This window comes from Choloepus didactylus, chromosome 1 (genome assembly GCF_015220235.1).
Source record: "Choloepus didactylus isolate mChoDid1 chromosome 1, mChoDid1.pri, whole genome shotgun sequence".
Lineage (NCBI taxonomy): Eukaryota > Metazoa > Chordata > Mammalia > Pilosa > Megalonychidae > Choloepus > Choloepus didactylus.
In genome coordinates, this window is record NC_051307.1 from 184593794 (window position 1) to 184616529 (window position 22736).

Below are 22736 nucleotides of genomic sequence, written 5' to 3' on the forward strand. Positions count from 1 at the left end.
GAGGGACCTGCAGCCCTGCGGACACCTTGGACTCCAGAACTGAGAGGGAGTAAATGTTTGTTGTCTTAAGCCACCAAGTTTGTGGCGATTTGTTACAGAAGCCACAGAGACTAATACACCCATTTAAAGACTCTCCATTTTGGTCAGATTCTAAAATTTTTCATGGTAGACTGTAGACATTTAGAGTTTTTCTCCTTTTTGAAGCACTCTGCTCATTTCCAGGAATGAACTTGCAGAGAGGTGGTGACCACTCTGCATGGCAGTTACGTCTCAAGCCTCTTTGAGTAACTATTTTTCCTTGACAGCTTATTCAAAGGGAGATGCCATACTTGAATTTCTACTGAGAAAAACATATCAAGGCAGACCAAACATGAAGAGGACATTTAATATCAGGGTGGAGGCAGAAGATGAAAAGTGCACTCCAGAGAAGTGCTGCTTCTGGCCTTCCACAGGCATTGAATGAAGAACTAGATTCCTCCAAACTTTAGAATGCCAGATAAATCTCACAGCATTCTAGTAGGATCTTTAAAGATAAGACACTACAGCTCAAAAACAGGTGGTCACGCTAGCCCTGTTCAACCCACTGCTTGTGAAATAGTTGCAGTTTTTTAACTGTTTGTAGAAGTGCTATGTGATTTAATTCTCAAGATACTTTTTGTAAGTTTTTATTTATAAATAATTCCAGGCTTACAGAAAACTTGCATGCATAACGCAAAGAACTCCCCATATACCCTTCACTCAGGTTCTCCAATTAATATTTTACCACATTTGTTTAATCATTTTATACACACACACACACACACACACACACACATATATATATATAATACATAGCATATATTTTTTCTGAACCATTTGAGAGTTAGCTGCAGATATGAGACCCTTTTGTGTGCATTTCCTAAGAAGGACCTTTTCTTACATAAGTGCAGCACAGTTCCTAAATCAGGAACTGTGTTATACAGTGAACTGTGTTCACTGTGTATACAGTCCCATGTTTTATTCTCTAGCTTTCCTTGTGGTAACATACATGACCCTAAACTTCCCCTTTCATCCACAGTCACACGTGATTTTTCCTGATCCCAGCCTTGGAACCAACTGCTTCTCTAAGGATCCCTAGTTCATTTTATTGGTGAATGATATTTAGAAACAAGATGTGGGTGCTAGGTGTGCTTGTTAATACTGAAGTGTCATTGCTTCGAGGCCCTCTTGAGGAAAAAGCTAGGAAGTATATGTATGTTCTAAGCTGGGCATACACACACATCTATATTTATTTCTGTGTCTACCTATGTGCATATATATTTAAAAAAACAAACAAACATGAGGCCATACCAATATTTCCCATTCCAGTCTAATACCACAGAGTTCATTCTAGACCTTCCCCTTTCCTTATTTGTAACTTCTTTGTCCAACATGAGAAACCTGGCTCTTACTATTTACAGTATATTTACTTATTAGTTCAACCCTAGTATGTACATAAGGGAGTTTCAGAATTGCGGATGCATTCACCTGGGAGAAACAGATTTACTAACTAGAGTACAGTATTTGTGTACAGTTCTTTCATCTTTAGCCTGCCAATGGCCAGTCCAAATAATGTTTTGCAAAGTTACTTAGGTTAGTTTTTTGCTTCCTGTACCCTTTCAGTGTGGTTAGGTTTTTCAGTGGATTTCACTTGTTTTAGTTTGTATCCCATTTTAGGTTCCCTCCTTATCCCAATAAATTTTTTAAATTAACAAACAGTAAAATTCACTCTTTGGGTACAGTTCTGTGGGTTTTGATGATTCCTAGAGTCATGTACCACAGTGTGATACGGTACAGTGTCATCACCCCCAAAATTCCCTTGAGCTGCTCCTTATAGTCACTCCTTCTCACCTCATAAACCCTGGCAACCACTGATCTGTTTTCATCCCTATAGTTATGCCATTTCCAGAATGTCACATGAATGAGATCATATGATCTGTAGCCTTTGGGGTCTGGCTTCCTTCACTAGCAAAATTGGTTTAAGATTCATCCATGCTGTTGTTGCATGAATCAACATGTGTGTGTGTTTATCCATTCACCAGATGAAAGAGGTCTGTTTCCAGTTTGGGGCAATTATGAATAAAGCTGCTATAGACAGTCACCTACATGCTTTTCATTTTTATATATACGTAAGTTTTCAGTTCTCTTGAATAGATATCTAGGAGTAGGCTTGTTGGGTCATATGTTAAGTGTGTGTTCAAATTTCTAACAAACCACCAAGCTGTCTTTCATAGTAGCTGTGCCATCTTGCCTTGCCACCAGCTCCTCGCATTTGTCAGCACTTGGTAATTTTAATGGTGGTTTTTTTGTTGTTTATTTTTTTAATGCAATTTTATTGAGATATATTAACACACCATAAATCCATCTGAAGTATACAATCAGTGGCTCACAATATCATTACATTATGTGCATTCATCACCGTGATCAGTTTTAAAACATCTTCATTACTCCAGAAAAAGAAATAAAAAGAAAAAAGAAAACCCAAAACATCCCAAACCTCTTAATATCCCCTGTCCCCACATTATTGACCCCTAGTTTTGATGTGGTACATTTGTTACTGTTGGTGAAAGAATATTAAGATATTACTGTCAACTGTAGTCCATAGCTTGCAATAGGTACATTTTCCCCCATATACTCCTCTATTAACTCCTTGTAATAATGTCGTACATTTGTTGTAGTTCATGAAAGAACTAGTGGTGGCTTTTTGTGGTATCTCATTGTGGTTTTAATTTCTATTTCCTTAATGACTAATAATGTTGAAAAGCTTTTCATGTGCTTATTTCCCATCCATATAGCCTCTTTGATGAAGTGTCTATTTAAATTTTTGCCCATTTATTTATTTTCTTCTTGTTGAGTTTTGAGTGTTCTTTATGAATTGTGAATAAAAGTCCATGGTCAGAAAAGTGATTTGCACATTTTTTCCACCAGTCTATGGCTTGTCTTTTCTTTAACTTAATAGTGTCTTTTATAGGGCAAAAGTTCTTAATTTTGATAAAGTCCAACTTAGCAATTTTTTCCTTATAGATCATGCTTTGGGTATCGTTTACAAAACCTTTTTGGCTAACCAAAGTTCACAAAAATTTTCTCCTATGTTTTCTTTTAAGAGTTTTATTGTTCTACATTTTATATTTCAGTGTCTGGTTTATTTTGAATTAATTTTTATATAGGGTGTGAAGTATAGTGAAGCAAGTTTCATTTTTTTTCATAAAAATATCAAATTTATTTCAATATCTAGTTTCATTTTTAAATTAGCTGTTGGACAATTTTCTGTAACTTAAAATTCATATAAAAAGTGAGGAAAACATTAGTAAGCTATGAAAGACTAACCAAGAAAAAGAATTTTAGAGCACATATTTACAAAAGCCATGTTTAATAGTAAAAATTCCAGTTTTACTACTTACTGAGAAATAGCCTTTAGCTCTTTACTTCCAAATGTAACATTCTCATTTTGAAGCAACTTATCTATTTTCACCCCAATTACTATGCCCAACAAAATTTTTCCAAGCTTTCCTTAACACTTATGAAGTATGACTCAACTATTCATCGTAAGCATTCCTTAAAAGAACTGTTTTATTTGATCAAAAAGTATAGGACATCACTACCACATGAGTTAAACAAAAAAAAAAATGGAGTAAAAAACAGAAGTGGTATATAGTAAGCAAAGTACCTGATAAGAATGTTAACTATTTCACATTTCTACTTAGCGCAAGTAAAAATAAAGAGGTTCCAAGGTACTACAATGTTTGGCATTTGTCCTGCAAGCTTTAAATTATAATTTTATTCTACACAAGTCATGTCTAAGAAAATGGCCGTGCTCGTAAATAAAAAAAACTGTTATATCCAGCAGGTGTTATTCTACTAGTCAAAAGAACTCTTTATAAAATTAGGTTTAAAAAAATGCAGAATGTCTGATATTTATATTACCAGTGTAAAGGCTGAAAATCACACAAACCATACAGAAAATAGAGAATTAAATGATTAATATTTGCTTTGAGGAAACCAGAAATGATTATATTCCAAGAAAGAAGCAATAATAACAAAAGATGTAATTAATACACTGTCTTTTTTAAGCCCAAACATACTTTTCATCTTAAAGAGGACAATTCTGACTTTTACTTTCTTTGTTCAGAACAGGACCTGAATTTAAGCTATTATTTGAATAAGGTTCATAATCTAAAGTCATTTTTTTCACCATAGGATATTTTTATTTCAGTAGATAGGCTACTAAATGATCAGTTATAAAGGCTACTAAATGATCAGTTACAAAGATTTTGTAGAGTAAATGCCAGTTTACCCAGTAACTGTCAAAGATAGCAACGTATTTCTATATCCAAGCCTAAAAGTTACTACAGTACTGAGGTCATAACTAACATGATTCTTCCATATGGTCAGACTTTGTTTACTATATAATATGCTCACAAAATCCAAAGAAGAAACCTTAGTTGAGTCCTTCTCCAAATCTGCATAATTTTCCAAATAATTTTCCTCTGGTTTCAGAGCCTATTCTTTTCTTCAATCCTTTTTCAGTCGTTTGGCTTTTGCAATATTTTCTTGACGTTTTTGTTTCTTCTTCTGCTCCTTTTCCCTGGCCTCCATCATCTTGGCCAGTTTCCAGGACAGTACAGCACTTGCTGGGAACAATGGAGTAAGGGCCAAAATCACCGTCGTGAGGAAGCCATATGGGTCCTTGCCAGCCCATTCCACAACATACTCATCCCAAGCCTTTATATCAAACATCTTTTTAGTGGTCTTAGGAAAACTTATGCTTGAGTTATGATCTCTGACTTTGTCCTGGGATTATTAGAGAGCCAATCACAATTTCAGATGAGCCTTGGTTGTCTTCTTCTTTAGTTCTACCATACACTTCTGAGAGAAGGTTTAAATTCATCAGACCAGAAGCTGCAAGTTTCATTTTTCTTGCATATGGATGTCTAATTGTTCTAGCACTGTTTACTGAAAAGTGTCCTTTCTCCACTGAATTGTCTTTACACTCCTGTCAAAAAAATTAGTTGACTGTATTTCATGAGGGTCTATTTCTGGACTGTATTCTGTTCCATTGATATATGCGTCTATGCTTTTACCAGTACTACACAGTTTTAATTAATGTAATTTATAGTAAATCTTGAAATCTGGTGGTGGTCTTCATTTTCAAAATTATCTTGGTTATTCTAGTTCCTTTGCCATTCCATATATATTTTAAAATCAGCTTGTCAGTATCTTTAAGTATCTTTAAGAAGTAAACTTTCTGGGATTTGATTGGGATTGTATTGAATATATATATATATATATATATCAATTTGGGCATCTTAACAGTAATAAGTCTTCCATCCGTTATCATGTTACACCTCTCTATTTAGATTTCTTTGCTTTTTTTCTTCAGTGTTTTCTAGTTTTCAGCATACTAAAAAGTTAGATTTAGTTCTAATTATTTCATATTTTTCTTTGCTGCTATTGTAAATAGTCCTGTTAGTTTTGGGGGTGGGGGGTGGAGAACCAGCTCATGTTTAATTGTAACATTTTAAAATTGTACAGTTGTTTCAATACCCTGCCTCCCCCATCCACCATATTTAGTCTCTTAAAATGACAGGAAAAAAACAAAGAATCACAAGTTGGTATGTTTAGTAAGTTTACCCCATAAGTTCCTATCTGCAGCACCCAATATTCCTTTGAAATACCAGACAGATCCAGTAGTGGCTAACAGTAAATTGCACACTTCTCAGAGTTTAAAAGTTTAGGTTCTCTGACCATTCTGTATTGCAGTGGCACTTGTCCAGAATTGGTACCTCCCCACACTTGGGGAACTTTAAATGCACCAGTGAAAACAGCTTTTGCCCCTTCAAGGGGAAGAAAGAAAATCACTCCTCAAAACCCAGCAGATCTGGTGGGAGGTCTTTCCTCCTCTCCCATGTCTTCAGGCTCGTTTTTTGCAATGGAGTGAGAGATCCAACCTAACCCAGTTACAGGAAACAAGACAACGATGGCTGTAAAGGGAGTGGCCACATCCAATGTATGTGCTTTCTATGTGCTTTACAGAAACAAACAAACAAAAAACAAATCCATAAATTACAACAGCTAGATTTACGATATCCATTCGTCCCAGAGTGGTGGAAGGCAGAAAGGGGCAGTAGGAGGGCAAATAGCACAGGGAGAGAAAAAGTATTCAAATCAGTCCAGACACAGGGGCTGGCAAACGCAAGAAAAAAGCTGAGGAAAAAACTGGTCCTTTCAGACGATGGTAGTGTTAAAAATCCACATACCAGTACTGGTGTCAGAGATTCTGCCTTACATGCACCAGAGACAAAAGTTCCAATTCCTCAGAGAAAAAGGAAAATGCAGGAGCCCTTGGCAGAGTGGGACCTGCCTTCCCTGGGTAGGGGAAGGTGAACAGGGAAAAGATCTGCCACAGCCTCCTTCCAGCCCCATTCACCCCCTTTGGATAGCAGGAGACTTGGTGGCCTGCAGCACCCTTCAGTCTGGATGGATGTGGTAACAAGAACTTCTCTGCAAAGGTTGAGCTACTCAGGGCAGACTGACTTAGACCATCTTGTGGAAGAGCGCTGCTTAAGAACACCACCAAGGAGAAGGGGCACAACTGGAAAAAGAATATGTTTTTCCAGGGGTCTTTGCTTCACTGGTGCTGATAACAAATAAAGAAGATAGAGAAGAGGCAGCCACTGATAGTGTACAAGGACTGCATTGCTGTGAGAAAAGGCAGGGGCAAACCAAATCCCAAGTAGTAAGGCCAGTTTCTTTCCATATTTGACAACTGCTGGTACATTTCAGTTTCTTTGTTGAACCAGCAACATTCAGAGTAGTAAAGAGAATAGAGAAGAGACATATGCAAGACACTAACCAGCAGACCAATGAGATGGATGGGAAAGAGACTCACAGATATCCCTTGGGTGAGGAAAAGAAACTGGCTGAAGAACATGTCAGCAGTTATTTTGCTGACACTAGGGAACGGGTGAGGCTTCCTTCCTCCCTGACACCTCAAATGCCAGATCAGCTATATCCTGAAACCAAATGGCATTGACACCTTTGCTAATCACAAACAGGGGGAGTACCCACAGAGCACTGAAAGTTGATTGAAGGAAGAATTCTACTACATCCAAACATCTCCATGTAGCGATGGATCACCAATGATTTGTGCTGTTACTTACTGAAGCACAGGAATAAACACTCGATAAAACAAGAGGAGACTGAACCAGAATACTCCACCATTCCAAGCACAGCACCAGCACATTATAACAATACATGGTTCACTCTCCTGCTTCCACTCTATGCTCTGGGCTTTCCACTGTGCCAAGACACCACTTGCTCTTCGCAGCCGCTGCTCCTCGCTCTTTTGCTGGAGTCGAGCATCTAGCTTTGAGATGGTACAAATACCCCAGATGGAGTCTTTGATTCCCCTGCCAAGGTCCTGGAGAAAGGTTTTGACATTGTCAGTCATCTCTTCACCACCCAAGCCACCAACTACACAGAGGAGAGAGAAGCTCCCCCAAATCTCTCATCATGGAGGACCTGGCAGCTCCACTCCGGCCTGGCCCAGCCCCTCACCCAACGGAGGCCCACTCGGCTGCTCAGCACCTGGCCGCCCGCTCCCACTGGCACTCTCTCAGGGCCCCTATTTGTTTTTGTTTTTTGTTTTTCTTTTTTTTTTTAATTCAATTTTTATTGATCTATTCACAAACCATACAATCATCCATAGTATACAATCAGTTGTTCACAGCACCATTATATAGTTGTGCATTCATCACCACAATTTTTGAACCTTTTCATTACACATAAAAAAGAATAAGAATAAAAATTTAAAAAGAACACCCAAAATATTCCATACCCCCCATCCCTCCCTATTATTCATTTACTTTTTGTTCTCATTTTTTAACTCATCTGTCCATACACTGCATAAAGGTAGTGGGAGCTATAGGGTTTTCACAATCACACAGTCACACAGTGTATGCTGTATAGTTATGCAGTCATCTTCAAGAATAAAGGCTACTGGGTTGTAGTTCAACATTTTCAGGTATTTCCTTCTAGCTATTCCAAAACACTAAAAACTGAAAAGGGGTATCTACGTAATGCATAATAGCAACCTCCAGAATGACCTCTCGATTCTATTTGAAATTGCTCAGCAACTGAAACTTTATTTGGTTTCATTTCTCTTCCCCCTTTTGATCCAAGAAGGCTTTCGCAATCCCATGATGCCAGGGCCAAGCTCATTCCCTCAAGTCACGTCCCACGTTGGGGGGGGGCGGGCAGTGAGTTCACCTGCAGAGTTGGCTTCGAGAGAGAGGCCACATCTGAGCAACAAAAAAGGTTCTCTGGAGGTGACTCTTAGGCACAATTTTAAGTAGGCTTAGCCTCTCCTTTGCAGTAACAAATTTCGTAAGGCAAGCCCCAAGATCGAGGGATTGGCCTACTACAATGGTAGTCCCCAATGCTTACTAGAATATCATTAATTCCCCAGGTGGGTAAGTTTAATATTTCCACATTTTCCCCCAGTCCCTCAAGGGGGCTTGCAAATACATTTTTGTTCTCTGCACAAATTACTCTGGATTGTATCAGGGGTTCACACTAACCTGTACCAACCAGCCAGAGTTCACTCCCTATTCAAAGTTCCATATGATTATGGTATTTGAATAAACTGACTATACAAGTTAAATTATATAGTGTGTTATCAAAACAAAGTAGATTTTGCACCTAATAAACAGCTCTTCCTTTGGTCTCACACAGAAGTTGAAGTTTTAAAACACCGTCAATATCATCCTTTACCCTTTAGTCTAATTTACCTTAGTCCTAACCAAATCCATTTTGTTCATATCTCTAATTGAAGTCTGATCTCTTTTTTCAGACTCTTTAGCATTTGCTGTATAGGGTAACGCTGACATTCATAGCTGCCAGATTCTGGCTCTGAGTCTCCGGTGTTCTAGAGACACAGATACCCAAAGTTCCAGGGACCGACCAGTTATACACAAAGAGCTCAGCATCTCAGATTTTAGAAATTACCATTACAACTCAGGAATAGATGTAACTGCTGTAAGAATTTACAATCTGGGGACCTTTACAATAAGCCTTCCCCTGATAACCTATGCTCTGAGATTCAGTTCTCAGAGTTTGTACATTATAGTTAGTCCATGTTAGTGAGGCATTATAATGTTTTTCTTTCCATTTCTGATTTATCTCACTCAGCATACTGTAATCAATGTCTTCACCCACAACTTCTTTCTTGTAGCAGCTCAATATTCCATTGTATGTAAATACCACAGTTCACCATTCTGTTCATCAGTTGATGTACCCTTAGGCCACCTCCATCCACTGTGAATTGTGAATACTGACACCATAAACCCCCACTGTGCAAATGTCTGTTCGTGTCCCTCTTTTCGATTCTTCCAAGTATATACCCAATAACAGAGTTGCAGGACCATATGGCAGCCCCATACTTAGCTTCCTGGAACCACCACACTGCCCTCCAGATGGACTGCAGCATTCTACTTCCCCACCAATGGTGATTACATAATCCCTTTCTCCACATTTTCTCCAGCTCTTGTATCTCTCTGTTTATTTTTAGATGGTTTTATTCGCACACCATACATTCCATCTTAAGTAAACAATCATTGGTTCCCAGTATAATCACATAGTTATTCACCACGACTGTCTATATAAGCACATTTCCATTTCTGATATTTCTTGTCTTTCTTCAGTTCGGCATCTGCAGGGTCCTTCTCCTCCAGAGTTTCAAATAATTCAGAATTGTCCCTTTTTTTTTGTTGAATCTCTGGAGAGGAGGTTTCAGTAGCTGTTTACATCACCATGTTGATGACCCCCTATTTGCTTTTAATTTTTAATTTCAATTGTTCATTGCTAACATACAGAAATACAGCTGATTTTTATATCTTGACCTTGTCTCCTGTGACTTTGCTAACCTATTTATTAATTCTAGAAACTTTTTTTGTAGATTCTTTGGGATTTTCTACAGAGATAAGCATGCTGTCTGCAAAAAGAGGTTTATTTCTTCCATTTCAATCTTTATGCTTTTTATTTCCTTTATTGCAACTTCCAACAGTATGTTAAGTGGTGGGAGGATATCCTTGCCTTGTTCTCATTCAGAGGAGGAAAGCATTCAGTCTTTCACTAAGTTTAATGTTAACTGGTATTTTTTTTTGTAGATGCCCCTTATCAGGCTAAGGAAGTTCCCTTCTGTGCTGGTTTGGATATATTATGTCCCACCAAAAGCCATATTCTTTAATGAAGTTTTGTGGGGGCAGAATGATTAGTCTGTTGATTAGGGTGGAAACATTTGATTAAATTATTTCCATGGAGGTGTTACCCTGCCCATTCAGGGTGGGTTTAAATTAGATCACTGGAGTCCTATAAGAGAGCTCAGAGACAGAAGGAGCTCAGAGCAGCTGAAAGAGACTTTTGGAAAGATGCTTGGGAGCTAACATTTTGAGATGCTTAGAGACTTTTGGAGATGCTAGCCCAGAGTTTGCTTTGGAGAAGGTAAGAGATGATCCCCAGATGGTTAGAGAGAAATGCCCTGGGAGAACAAGCAAGAATGCACAGGAGCTGAAAGAGAGAAGCTAAGAGAGAAGCTACGAGAAACCCAGAGACATTTTGGAGAATGCTATTTTGAAACGCAACCTGGGAGCAAAGGAACAGCAGACACCAGCCATGTGCCTTCCCAGCTGACAGAGGTGTTCTGGATGCTATCAGCCATTCTTCAGTGAGGGTATCCTCTTGTTGATTCCTTAGTTTGGACACTTTTATGGTATTAGAACTGTAAATTTGTAACCAAATAAACCCCCTTTATAAAAGCCAATCCGTTTCTGGTATTTTACATAAATGCAGCATTAGCAAACCAGAACACCATCTATTTCTAGTTTGCTGAGAGTTTTTATCATGAATGAATATTGGTTTTGTCAAATGCTTTTTCTCTATCAATTGATACAGTTATATGGTCTTAATTCTTTAGTCTAATATAGTGCATATATTGATTGATTTTCAAATGTCAAATGAGCCATGAATTTCTGGGATAAACTTTCTTGTAGCAGCTCAGTAAGGCTGTGATGCATGTATACGTTTTCTGTGTTGCTGGAATATATTTGCTTATATTTTTGGGGGGGATCTTTGGTGGCCTGAAAAGCATTCCTCCGTAAGCTTGCTCTTGACTCAGCGCATGTTCAGTTCTTCCTTTCGAGTCATTCACATCTTACTAGTATGGTGTGAGTTAGTCTGGAATCCTTCTCTCTTAACTGGTGTTGCTGTTCTTTTGGAGTTTCGTGTTTGCTCACTTATGCCCACATGTTAGAAAAGCATGAAGTTATGAAATTCAGTTCAGAAATGGTCTAGATAGGAACAGATGAATCTCCTAGCTAGATTCAAGCTGCCTTGCCTCACATTATTGAGGTCCTTCTGAGTGTTGGCCCCGTTACTGCCCTGGGAGGTCAGTTTGTGTCTGATTTAGCTGAGCAAAGCGCCAGGTTCCTGTCAGCAGGTGTGTGAGAGGAGGTATTGTTTAGGAAGAGCCTTTTGTCCAGGCCCCTTTGTAGCTGCTTCTCTGCTTCCTCCAAAGGCATCCAGGGCAGAGGCAGGGCCCACATTGTGGTGACTGAAGGGCTGTCTTTGTCCTACCCCCAGACAGCTTTTGCAGCAGCAAGATGGCCTCAAAGTGACCTGCAAGCCAGGTGAGGGGAGATGGAGGGAGTGACCAGGTTCCAGTCTTACCAGGTTATTGTAATAAGCGAATGCCAAGGGGATGGGGGAACTCTGAAGGGAGGGCTTTGTTTTCACCTGGTCTCCTGCCTCTGAGATGACTTCTGCTGAACCTGTGTGTGCAGATCACAGTATGCATTCCTTTGAACTGAGATGTGGTGGAAAGGATGGGGGAGAAAGGAGACGGGGGCACCGTGTCCGCACCCAGAGCCCCTTGGTCTTGCCTGTCTGAGGGGTAGGTGAACCCAGACAGACTCTCTGCTCCCAAAGGCACAGGCAGCCCAGAGAGGGGCAGGAGAGGTGCCCTCGGGGGACTTAGTCTTCAGAACTGAATCAGAGAGCAGGAAACGGGGACAGCTAATGGCATACAGAAGGGACGAGGCCTGGCTCCTTTTTTCTTTAGTCAGTGGTTCAGTTTGTGGAAATGTTTGGACAGATGGAATTACCAGATCCATTTGCACATACTGTCAGCAATCTGAGGAATGGGGTGAGGCAGCCACCCCTTTACCCAGCTAGCAAAGGGAGGTTCCTCGTGGCCACTGCTGACTGCCGGGCCCCTCTCGTTGGTGGGGCCTGCTTCCTGCTTCACCATGCAGCCTTGGTCCCTGAGGGCTCCTCTGGGACACTCAGGCCACCACTGCTGTCCTCTCCCACCTGTGGCCCCCACCCCCATTCCTCTGACCAGTGCTCTGGTTCTAGTTCCCATTACCCCTTGCTAGGACTGACTCAGTCCAACTGGCCTCTGTGTCTCTTCTCTCCCATCTGCAGTCCACCTGTACTAGCTTAATTTTCCTGAAGTACAATTCTGCTTGTAGCACTTCCCTGCTCAAAAACCTTCACTGGCTCCCTGTTGCCCGTTGATAATATCTACTTCCTTAGCCCCACTCCTCCCTGCCGGCCTCATTTCCCATTACACAGCTTCATGTACGTGGGTGGTTTGTCTAAAATGGACATCTCTCATTTCCAAATATGCCCTCTGCTTTTCTACCCTTATGCCTTCCCTTGCAGTGTCCCTCTAGCAGCAGCCTTATTTTCCCTTTCTCGGTATGTCCACTATCCTCCCTCCCATGGAGTCCACACAAGCACTGCATCTGCTTTCATAAAGGACGTGCCTGGATTCACTGGCCTGACCTCCTTCCTCCATGTATCCATTCTCACAAATTACAGTTCCCTGATGGTGTTTATACCCTCTTTTCTTTTAAGTTACTTGCGTCTGGGTCTTAAGCTCCTCATCCTTTAAAACAGGGCCTGTGTTTAAGCTGTCTTCATGTCTTTCTCATCCCTGGGTGACAGCTTGCTGCACTTAGCAGTAATTGCCATTTAAGTGCTACTCTGTGATAAGAGCGTGTCAAACGTTCTCCCATGTACTCCTCCCAACAAACCTCTGAGAGGCAGTTTCAGTACCTCACATTTGTGAGTCTTTACCAGAGCAGCACCAGGCTTTTCTAAATTTTTGCCAGAATCAGCTCTTTTCATCCTTGTATCAGCTTTATGTGCTAGGTTTTAATATTCTCCATGTTTTATAGACAAGGAGGAGGTTAAGTAACTGGACCGCTGGCATTTGTGTTTGTTAAATGACTGACTGACCTGTGGGGGTTGCTGGCCGTGCTTTACTGCTCCTGCTCAGCCTTAATTATTGTGATGGGAGGTAAGCCTCTGGCCAATGCTCAGACCTCCCTCTCTGCTCCTCACTGGGTACCACGTGATGATCACGTCTTTTACAGTGGTGCGTCTCCATCGGTGACACACATACAATCCCTTAATGGTTCTTGTGTACTTGCTTGGTCATTTTTATCCCAGACTAATTTCTTCTTCCCCAGGATGGCACTGATTTGGCAATGTGCTGTCTGGGCTTTTAACCAAGGCACCCCACGCCCACATTGTAAACCCCAGCAGGCACTTCCTTCTCCTGGCGTGTGCCCAGGGATGGATGCCAGGCCTCCTGCCCAGACTGGCCCACAGCTTCTGCAAATATTTACTTCCCCAGGATAGTGGCCAAAGCACTGAGCAGCATTGCTCTTTCTTCTGTGTCAAGGTTTCCTTAGGATTGTCTTTGGAAAAATGAACAGCAATGTAGCTTGTATCCCCAGTGCCGAGCACAGGGTGGGCACAGGTCAGTACTCACTAAATAATCATTGAATAAATAACTATTCTTCCTTCCTCTTTAAAAGCTAGAATTGCCTAACTGGGAAGCCAGAGAAATTCTGAAAACAGATGCATTAGTTAGTTTTTGTTTGTTTTTTCCTGGCCCCCTACTACTGTGTGACCTTAAACACGTTATTTAACATCTTTGAGCCTCAGTTTCCTCATTCGTAGAATGGGAATAATAGTATCAAATACATAGTAGTGATGTGAAGATTAAATGAGATCATGTGACTGTCCTCTGGTTGTCAGCATTATTTGGGGATTCTCAGGAAATGCCCCCCATGCTTGAGAAAACAAGAGAAACAACGTCACTTTTCAGAAGCAGAGAAAGGAGACAGAAGGGCTGCTAGGTAGGCAGTACTCCCATGTGTACCAGTTAGCTTTTGCTGCATAACAAACACTCATAAAACCTTGGTGGCTTACAACAGTAAGTGTTTATTATGCACTTGGCTGAGGCCAGCTGAGGATTGGCTCTGCTTGTTTTCATGTCTGGGGTTGGCTGCTGCTTTCTCATCTAGACTGGGCCCAGCTGGGGCAACTGAGGGGACCCAGCACTGTCCACATGTCTCTCTTCCTTAGCTAAAGTAGAGAAAAGTGCTCGGAGAATTGCAGAGCACACATCAGATGAGATGAGCACACCAAACTCAAAAGAACCTACCTCTGCCGAGGCACTGTGGGGAGTTGCAAGCTGTGATCTAATTTCAGTGAAACAACTGATGTTATTAATTTGAGTTTTATTGGTTCAGTAGTTTTGTGTTGTAGCTAATGAACAAATTTGGTTTGATTTTATAGTTGTAGAAAAGCTAGAAGTATAAGGTTTACTTTTAGTTTTATGTTTGCATATATTAAAATAACATGTCTTAATTGTTACTGGAGGGAATCTTTCAAATTATTTTCATTTTAAAGGATTCCAAACACTATTTGCAATTGAGAAAATCTGCAGTAGGCAATATGAAGTTTAAGTAAAGGAGTGTAATTATTATATAGCTTTGCTACACAGTAGTCTACCCCTAAATGTAATGGCTTAGAACGATGAGTCTGTGGCTCAGCTCGGGCTGGTTGACCCAAAGTAGCCTTGATGGTGTGTACAAGATCAGCCGAGTGGCCAGCTGAGGGTTGCCCTCTTGGTCTCGACAGAGCGGACTCATGCCTTGGTCCTTAGCTGGGATGAGGGGCCAGTTCAGCCCTGCCCCACGTGGTCTCTCATCCTTCAGCAGGCACTCCAGGCTTGTTCATCTGGCACTGGCAGGTTTCCAGGAGGGAGCAAAAGCACGCAGGGCCTCTCAGGGCTTAGGCTCAGAACTGGCACACTCTCACTTCCGCCTCGTTTCTGTTGGCCAAAGCAAGTTACATGGAATGGGGCACTGTAGCTTTATAGGAGGAATTCCAAAGTCACATGGCTACAGGGAGGGGTGAAGAATTGGGGCCATTAATGCAATCACTCTGCCACAGCAGAGTATGTCTGAATTCCAGGTGAGCATTTGATAAACTCTCTCAGTTGCATTGCGGACTAGATGAACAAATTTCTCCAGTCTGGGTGGTGGCACAGCTAGATGGACGACTTGGCTGGTTCAACAACACTAAGTATGAATGGTTCAGCAGAGACCAGGAGAGGTTTCTAGCTCTTGGCCTTGTTTTTGACATTTTTTAAAATAATCGGTGGCTGTGTAGAGACATTAAGGATCCTATCATCCAATTTACAGATGACGTGGTCCCTGGGAGAACAGCTTCTATGCTGCTTGACACCGCCACTGACTTCCGAGTGATTGGCACAATTGGCCCAACGTAATAGAATTTAACAGGAACAAAGGACAAGTTCCACGTTTAACTGGAGGAAGATCAGCATGTAGTAGAAACCTCTTTTCAAATGAAATCTTCCCAGGAGGCATTTATAAATGATTCTAAAAAGCTGGGCTGTTCAGGGCTGGGGGACCGAGGATGGTGAGGCAGGAGTTCTCTGTCCTGCTACTGCTCCCCTTGGATGCCATGGCCAGTGGGAAGCCAAAATCAACAACTCCCAAAAGCTGCCTCTTCGTTTACCTAAAACAGGGCTTGGAGCCTCCAGGCCCAGCAGCTTCTCCCCATAGGAGTCACTAGTCTGCAGATAATTCAGGACAAGCACCCACGTGGCTGGGGGGTGGGGTGGGGGTGGTGTCAAGCCGTTCTCTAGTCATTCCCTGGATGGAAGTTTCATTGTATAATATTCAGCCACGAGGTTCTTCAAGGCAGCAGCTGCCTCTCATCTGGGACTGCCCGAGAGCATCTTTGCTGAAGGGACGTTTTTTGAGCCAGAGTCCCAGGTGCAGATCACAGATGTGGTCTCTCTCTCACCTGTGGCCATTACCGCCCTCTGGACAGATCTGAGCTTCCCTCTGCAAAGAATCAAAACACGAAACCTAGAGCAATTCATATGCTACTTTCACAGCAGGCCAAATAGGACCTTTCTTTGTTGGTTTGTTTATGTGCCTGTTCCAGCTACTGTGGTTGCATAACAAATTTCTCCAGCATTTAGTGGTGTAAAACAGCTATTTATTATGCTCATAAATCCTTTGGGTCAGGAATTCGGGCAGGGCTCAGTAGAGAAGGCTTGTCTCCACCCACAATGTCTGGACATGAGTGGGAAGACGTGAGGGCTGGGGCTGAATCGTCTGAAGGCTCACTTCATCATTTGTTGCAGTCAGTGCTGGCCACTGGCTGGGCACCCTAGCTGGGAGTGTTGGCCGGAACAACCTACATGTGGCCTCTCCGTGTTGGTTGGGTTCCGACAGCTAGTGTCCTCAGGCAGAAGGACAGAAGGAATCTGTATCGTGTTCTGTGGCCTAGCTTTGAAAGGCATGTAGTGTCATTTCCACCACATTCTAAGTGACCACAAAGTTCAGCCCAGGTTCATGGGGAGGAGAGTTAGACTCCACTTCTTGGGGGGGCAGCAAGGTTCTGGCTAATATGTGGGATTGTATATGTTGCCGTGGCCATTTGTGGAGAATCCAGTCTGCCACAATGCCTTAAGAGGATATTGTGTTTTCCTTTTAAACCCCATTTCTGAGGCCAAGGGAATCAGAATATCTGTTGCAGGGATCTTGGGTAAGGCTTTTGCCCCTTCCCAAGCTTCAGACCACTGAATCCTCATAGTTAAGGTATGACCTCTGCATTCATTCATCTGCCCAAAGTTTTACAGCTTGGAACAAGCAGAAAAGAGGCAGAAAAGAGTATGCAGTGGTTAGGAACCAGACTCTGAAGCCAGATGGAAAGAACTGAATCCCATCTCTGCCACATACCAGCTGTATGACCTCAGGCAGTTACCTTCCTATGCCTCAGTTTCCTCATCTGTAAAATGGGGGTAGTAATAGTGCTTCCCCACCATTCCTAGCATTTTTTGAGATGATTTGACAGTCACATACCTGGCGCATGATGAGTGCCTAATAAATATTAGCCATTCATAAAAATAATTGTCATTATCTGTATCGTTTCGGCACCTTTTGAAAAAACTCATGTTCCAGCACAGGTCTGCAGCCCCTGCTCCCCTCCCACCAGTGCTGGATAAGATTTCTTGGAAATCATACTCTTTATTTTGTAAATCACCTCCTCTGGAACCTCTGGGAAACATTGACTCCACTCCCAGTAAGACCCTGGCTGCTTGAAGGGGTCTCATCTGTCTTTCTTCCAATTCTCTAGGTCCTAGAATCTCACTTTTGCAAAAAAAGAGCATTTAATATATTTTTGATACCTTCTCCATTTCTCAATTAATATGCTCTTTTTCCTCAATTCTAAAATCCCACCAGCTGTAAGAGCACCAATCTCTTGTAACTTATATTCTAATCTCAAAAACATTAAAATGTGAAAAAAAGTACAAATTAGAATTAAGAAAACACATTGTGTTCATTAGAATTTGGAAATATAGAAAAGCACAAATGGGAAAATTAGAGCCACTTTTTTTTATTTTAAATTCAGTTTTATTGAGATATATTCACATACCATGCAGTCATCCATGTGTACAATCAACTGTTCACAGTACCATCATTTATCACCCCAATCTATTTTTGAACATTTTCCTTATACCAGAAGGAATCAGAATAAGAATAAAAAATAAAAATAAAAACGAACACCCAAATCATCCCCTCCCACCCTATTTTTCATTTAGTTTTTGTCCCCATTTATCTATAGAGCCACTTTTATAATTAGGTGAGTGTTCAGTTAACCAGAACACTTTTGTAGTGAGGGGGGCTGCACCATTGGGCCAGCCAGCCAGGTCAAGAGCATAAACTTGAATTATCCTGGACAAATTAGAACGTCTGCTCCCCTAACCTCAAACCCTGAGTTATGACCAGAGTTCACCATTGTTAGCATGCTGGGGTCTTGGCTTCCAGACATGCGGGTATATTTTCACCTTGAGAATCATTCTTGGGACCTTTTTTATATTTACTGCTATGTAGTGAGTATCTTCCAATTTTTAAAAGTTAGTATTTCAGTAGTTATGAAAGTAATTATATTTTTAATACAGAAGTTTGAAAGATTCAGAAAAGAACAAAGGGGGAAAAAATCACCCACAATGCCACCACCCAAAAATATTCATAGTTAACACTTTGCGCATGGTATTTTCCTTTACATTTATTATCAAGTTTCATTGGGAGGAAAGGGGGGGGGTGTTCCAATTTTGTGCCTGATTTTTCTATCCTTAGCTGTATGAACATTTTTTCCCCTTATTAGAGAAGTTGTGGGTTTATAGAACAATCATCCGTAAAACACAGGATCCCCTTATAACACCCCACAACCAACACCCTGCATTGGTATAGAACATTTGTTACAATTGATGATTGCACATTTTTATAATTGTACTATCAATTATAGTCCATGGGTTAGCTTAAGGTTCACTGTTTGTATAATGAAGTTCCATGGATTTTTTTTTTTTTAGGTTTTATTCTGTTTCCATATATATAATTTAACATTTCCCCTTTTAATCATATTCAGATATACATTCACTGCTAATTGTATTTGCAGTGTTGTGCTACCATCACCACCATCCATGACCAAAACGTTTCCATCATTCTAAATAGGAATCTTGTATATTTTTAGCCTTAACTTCCATTCCCTATCCTGCCCTATCCCCTGGTAACCTATATTCTAGATTCTGATTCTGTGAATTTGCTTATTCTAATTGTTTCAAATCAGTGAGATCATGATGTGTCTGGCTTATTTTACACAACATGATGTCTTCAAAGTTCATCCATGTTGTCACATTCCTTTATATGGCTGAATAATGTTCAACTGTATGTATATACCACATTTTGTTTATCCATTCATTGGTTGATGGACACTTGGGTTGCTTCCATCTTTGGGCAATTGTGAATAACACTGCTATGAACATTGGTGTGCAAATATCTGTTCACATCCCTGCTTTCAGTTTTCTGGATATAACCAAGTAGTGGGATTGTCGGATCGTAGGGCAACTCTATACTTAGCATTCTGAGGAGCTCCCAAACCATCTTCCACAGTGGTTGTACCATTTGACATTCCCACCAGCAGTGAATAAGTGTTCCTATTTCTCCACATCCTCTCCAACACTTATAGTTTCCTGTTTGTTTAATAGCGGCCATTCTAATAGGTGTGAAATGATAACTCATTTTTAAAGAGTTGCGAGATATAAAATTCTTGGCTGGCCACTGTTTTCCTTCTGTACTTTAAGTATTTCAACCCACTGCTTTCTTGCCTCCCTGGTTTCTGTTGAGAAATCAGCAGTCAAGCTAATTTGGACTCCCTTGCATGTAACATGTTGCTTTTCTCGTGCAGCTTTCAGAACTCTCTCCTTGTTTATATTTGATAGTGTAATCAATATATGATGGAGTGTATTTTCCTTCATGTTCAACCTGTTTGGTTTTCTCTGAGCTTCTTGCATGTAAACTCATGTCTTTTGCTAGGTCTGGAAAGTTCTCTGTCATTATTTTTTTGATTATTCCTTCTGCCCCTTTCTCTCTTCTCCTTTGAGGACTCCCATAATGTGTATGTCGGTGCGCTTGATGTCTCAAAGGTGTCTTGGGCTATTTTCACTTTCAGTGTTTCTTTTCTCTTTTTGCTCCTCAGCCTGACTGATTTCAAATGTCTTATCTTCAGGTTCATGGATTCTTTCATCTACCAGCTCCAATCTGCTCTTGAAACCTTCCTGCACATTTTTCATTTCAGTTATTGCGGTCTTCAACTCCAGTAGTTCTGTTTGGTTACTTTTTAAAATTTGTATCTCTTTGCTTAGACTTTCATATTGTTCATTCATTTTTTGCCTGATACCCTGTAGTTCTTTCTCTGTACTTTCCTTCTTCTCCTTAAGCACTTTTAAGATTATTTTTTTTTAAGATTTGTTTCATATGTCCACATTCTCACCTCCTCATTGGTGTTTTTTCTGGATTTTTATCTTCTTCCTTTGGATGGGCCATCATTTCCTGTTTCTTTGTCTTGCACTCTTTTGTTGCACACTGTGCATTTTAATATTTTAAAATGTTAATTCTGGGATTTATTCCCTAGGATGTCTGTTTCTTGGTTTTGCAGCCAGCTGGTAATAAGACAGAGATTTTCTTGAGCTTCAACTGTCCTATCAAGAAAGTCTGCCCAAAGCAAATGAACCGTGTGGGTTTTCCCTGTTGTTCTGGGCCTCTGACTTATCTTGGACTTTTGCTTGTTAGTTGTTTTGGAGGTCCCCAGTTTATAGGAGTTTGGTTGACCCCTCTGTTTCCCAGGGGACAAACCTTCCTCTCCCAGGTGTTTGAAGCCAACAGGTCCTTGTCCCAGATTGTCGGCCTCTTTAGTTTTTACACTCCTTTCATTGTCTCTAGCTGCTTTTGCCTAGAGGGTCAATTCTGGGAGGAGGGTCACCTCAGGAAAGGATTTCCCAATTTGATCTTTTCCAGCCAAAACAGGGCTAGAAACCCATAAGGGGGTACAGGCAGGCTCCAAAGTGCCCTGTGGAGGGCATCAGGAAGGGCACCAAAATCTTCTCCAATGGCTCCCTAAGGCTGAGCTTTCCTGGCCTGCCCAGCAAGCGCAGCCCTTCAGCTAACTGAGCCCTGCAGCCCTGAGGAAGCGCTGTGTCTTTAAACCTCCACGGCATCTGCCCCTGTCAGGGGAGGGTTGAAACAATAGCTGCTCTCAGAGCCAGGACCTAGCAATCCCAATTCGCTTGTCAGAAGCCATGGTCAGTGATCAGCCATGAACACGCCTGCTCTTGGGGAAGAGGACCCTTATGTCGCTTTCTGTCACTGGACCCCACAGCGGGCTGCAACAAGAATGGGGGTTGGGCACTGGTAGGCAAGGTGCAGAGAGAGCGATTTACAGTTCTTTACTGTAATTTATTAGCCTCCTCCTCCCACTCTTCCCTGGATGCTGTACAGTGTTCTTCTGGCCTCTGGAGTTTCAAAATAGTTGTTTCAGACAGTTCCTGCCTGTTGAATAGTTGTTTTGATGGAAGGACTGAGTCCTGGAGCTCCCTACTCTGCCATCTTCCCCAGAAGTCTATATGAATATTTTATGGTGTCAAGAAAATAAGCTTTTATAAAATGATTTTTTAATGGTCACATTGAACTTTGTCATAAGGATGAACCATAATTTACTTAATCAATGTGTACTGCATATTTAGGTTGTTTTTAATTTTTACAACATTCTTTGATAACTATCCTTGTAAATAAATCTTGGCCTGTGTCTGTGAGTGTTTCAATAGGATAAATTGCTAGAAGTGATGTTACTCTTACATTTCTTTTAGATATTTGATGAGTTAGTGTTAAATCTGGAGGTGTCTTGCAGACCCAAGTTCAGTTGCAACCTTACATGTTAGTTCATTATTAATTGATATTATTTCACCATTTATTATGCATTTACTTTGTGTCAAGCACAGCGCTTTACATGTGTTAACTGATTTTATCCTCGTCGCATCCTTAGATAATTATTATTATCATCTCCATCATATGGGTGAGGAAACAGGCACGGAAAAGTTGAAGCAACACAGCTAGAAAGAAGCAACACCTGCCATTGAACTGAGAATGTTCTGAGCTTTCTCTGAGAAATAAATTTGGAGTTAGTAGAAAAGAACCAAGATGTGGCTGAAGCAACCACTCTCTGGCCAGTATCTGTGGAAGGTCACTAACCTCTCCCGACTACATGAACACCTATCCTAGGAGACCAATACTTAATCCGAGGTCTGGTCCAACTGAATAGGACAAGCATTTAGCAAGTTGCTTCACTGAGTGGTGGCTTTGAGGAATGCAAAGAGACCCAGACCCTGGCTGGGTCTGCAGGGAAGTTTCATCTCATGAAGGACATGAGACCTGGAAGGAGCTATGGCTAAAAAAGGGGATGGAGTGAAGTGCTGGAGGAGAGAGGGGCCCCTTCAACCTGGGCAGCAGGAGGGCAGAGAATGCTTCAAGAGGGTCTAAAATTACACAGTACAGTAGCCACTAGCTGCATGTGGTCATTTAAAATTTAAATTAATTAAAATTAAATTAAGAATTCATTTTCCTTAGTCAAACCAGCCACATTTCACATGCTCAGGAGCCTCATGTGGCAAGTGGCTACTGTACTGGATAGCACAGATAGAGATATTTCCATTATCACAGAAAGTTCTATTGGACAGCCCTGGTCTAGGAGCAGGCATTTGATAGGGGAAATGGGAGTATAGGTTGGCGAATGACTAGCAGTCTGCTTTGATTTGGGCATGGGATATGCATGGAGAAGTAGTCATAGACATGGGAAGGGTAGCTTGGAGCTACTCCTTGACTTGCAAGCCTCATTGCAAATATGAACTCTATATGAGAGCCCTAGAGTGTTTAGAATAGGTAAGCAATGGTCTGAATGAATCCTGATCAGATCATGAATCCTCTGAGAGT

The 22736-nt window shown here is 41.2% G+C and overlaps 2 protein-coding genes and 1 pseudogene across 2 annotated transcripts in view; 1 reads left to right on the forward strand and 2 right to left on the reverse strand.

The window, feature by feature from the left end:
• Nucleotides 1-22736, forward strand: part of CMTM7 (CKLF like MARVEL transmembrane domain containing 7) — a 101946-nt gene that overhangs the window by 17586 nt on the left and 61624 nt on the right.
• LOC119542077 (small integral membrane protein 15-like) lies at nucleotides 4471-4755 on the reverse strand. The gene has a single exon (XM_037846578.1). It carries the CDS (start codon nucleotides 4753-4755, stop codon nucleotides 4531-4533), a length of 225 nt encoding a protein of 74 aa, XP_037702506.1. The 3' UTR covers nucleotides 4471-4530.
• On the reverse strand, nucleotides 6287-7483 carry LOC119510099 (annotated as a pseudogene).

Bases quoted from the DNA above. Each gene is read 5' to 3' on its own strand.
- LOC119542077 (XM_037846578.1), bottom strand. From the start codon at position 4,755: ATGTTTGATATAAAGGCTTGGGATGAGTATGTTGTGGAATGGGCTGGC.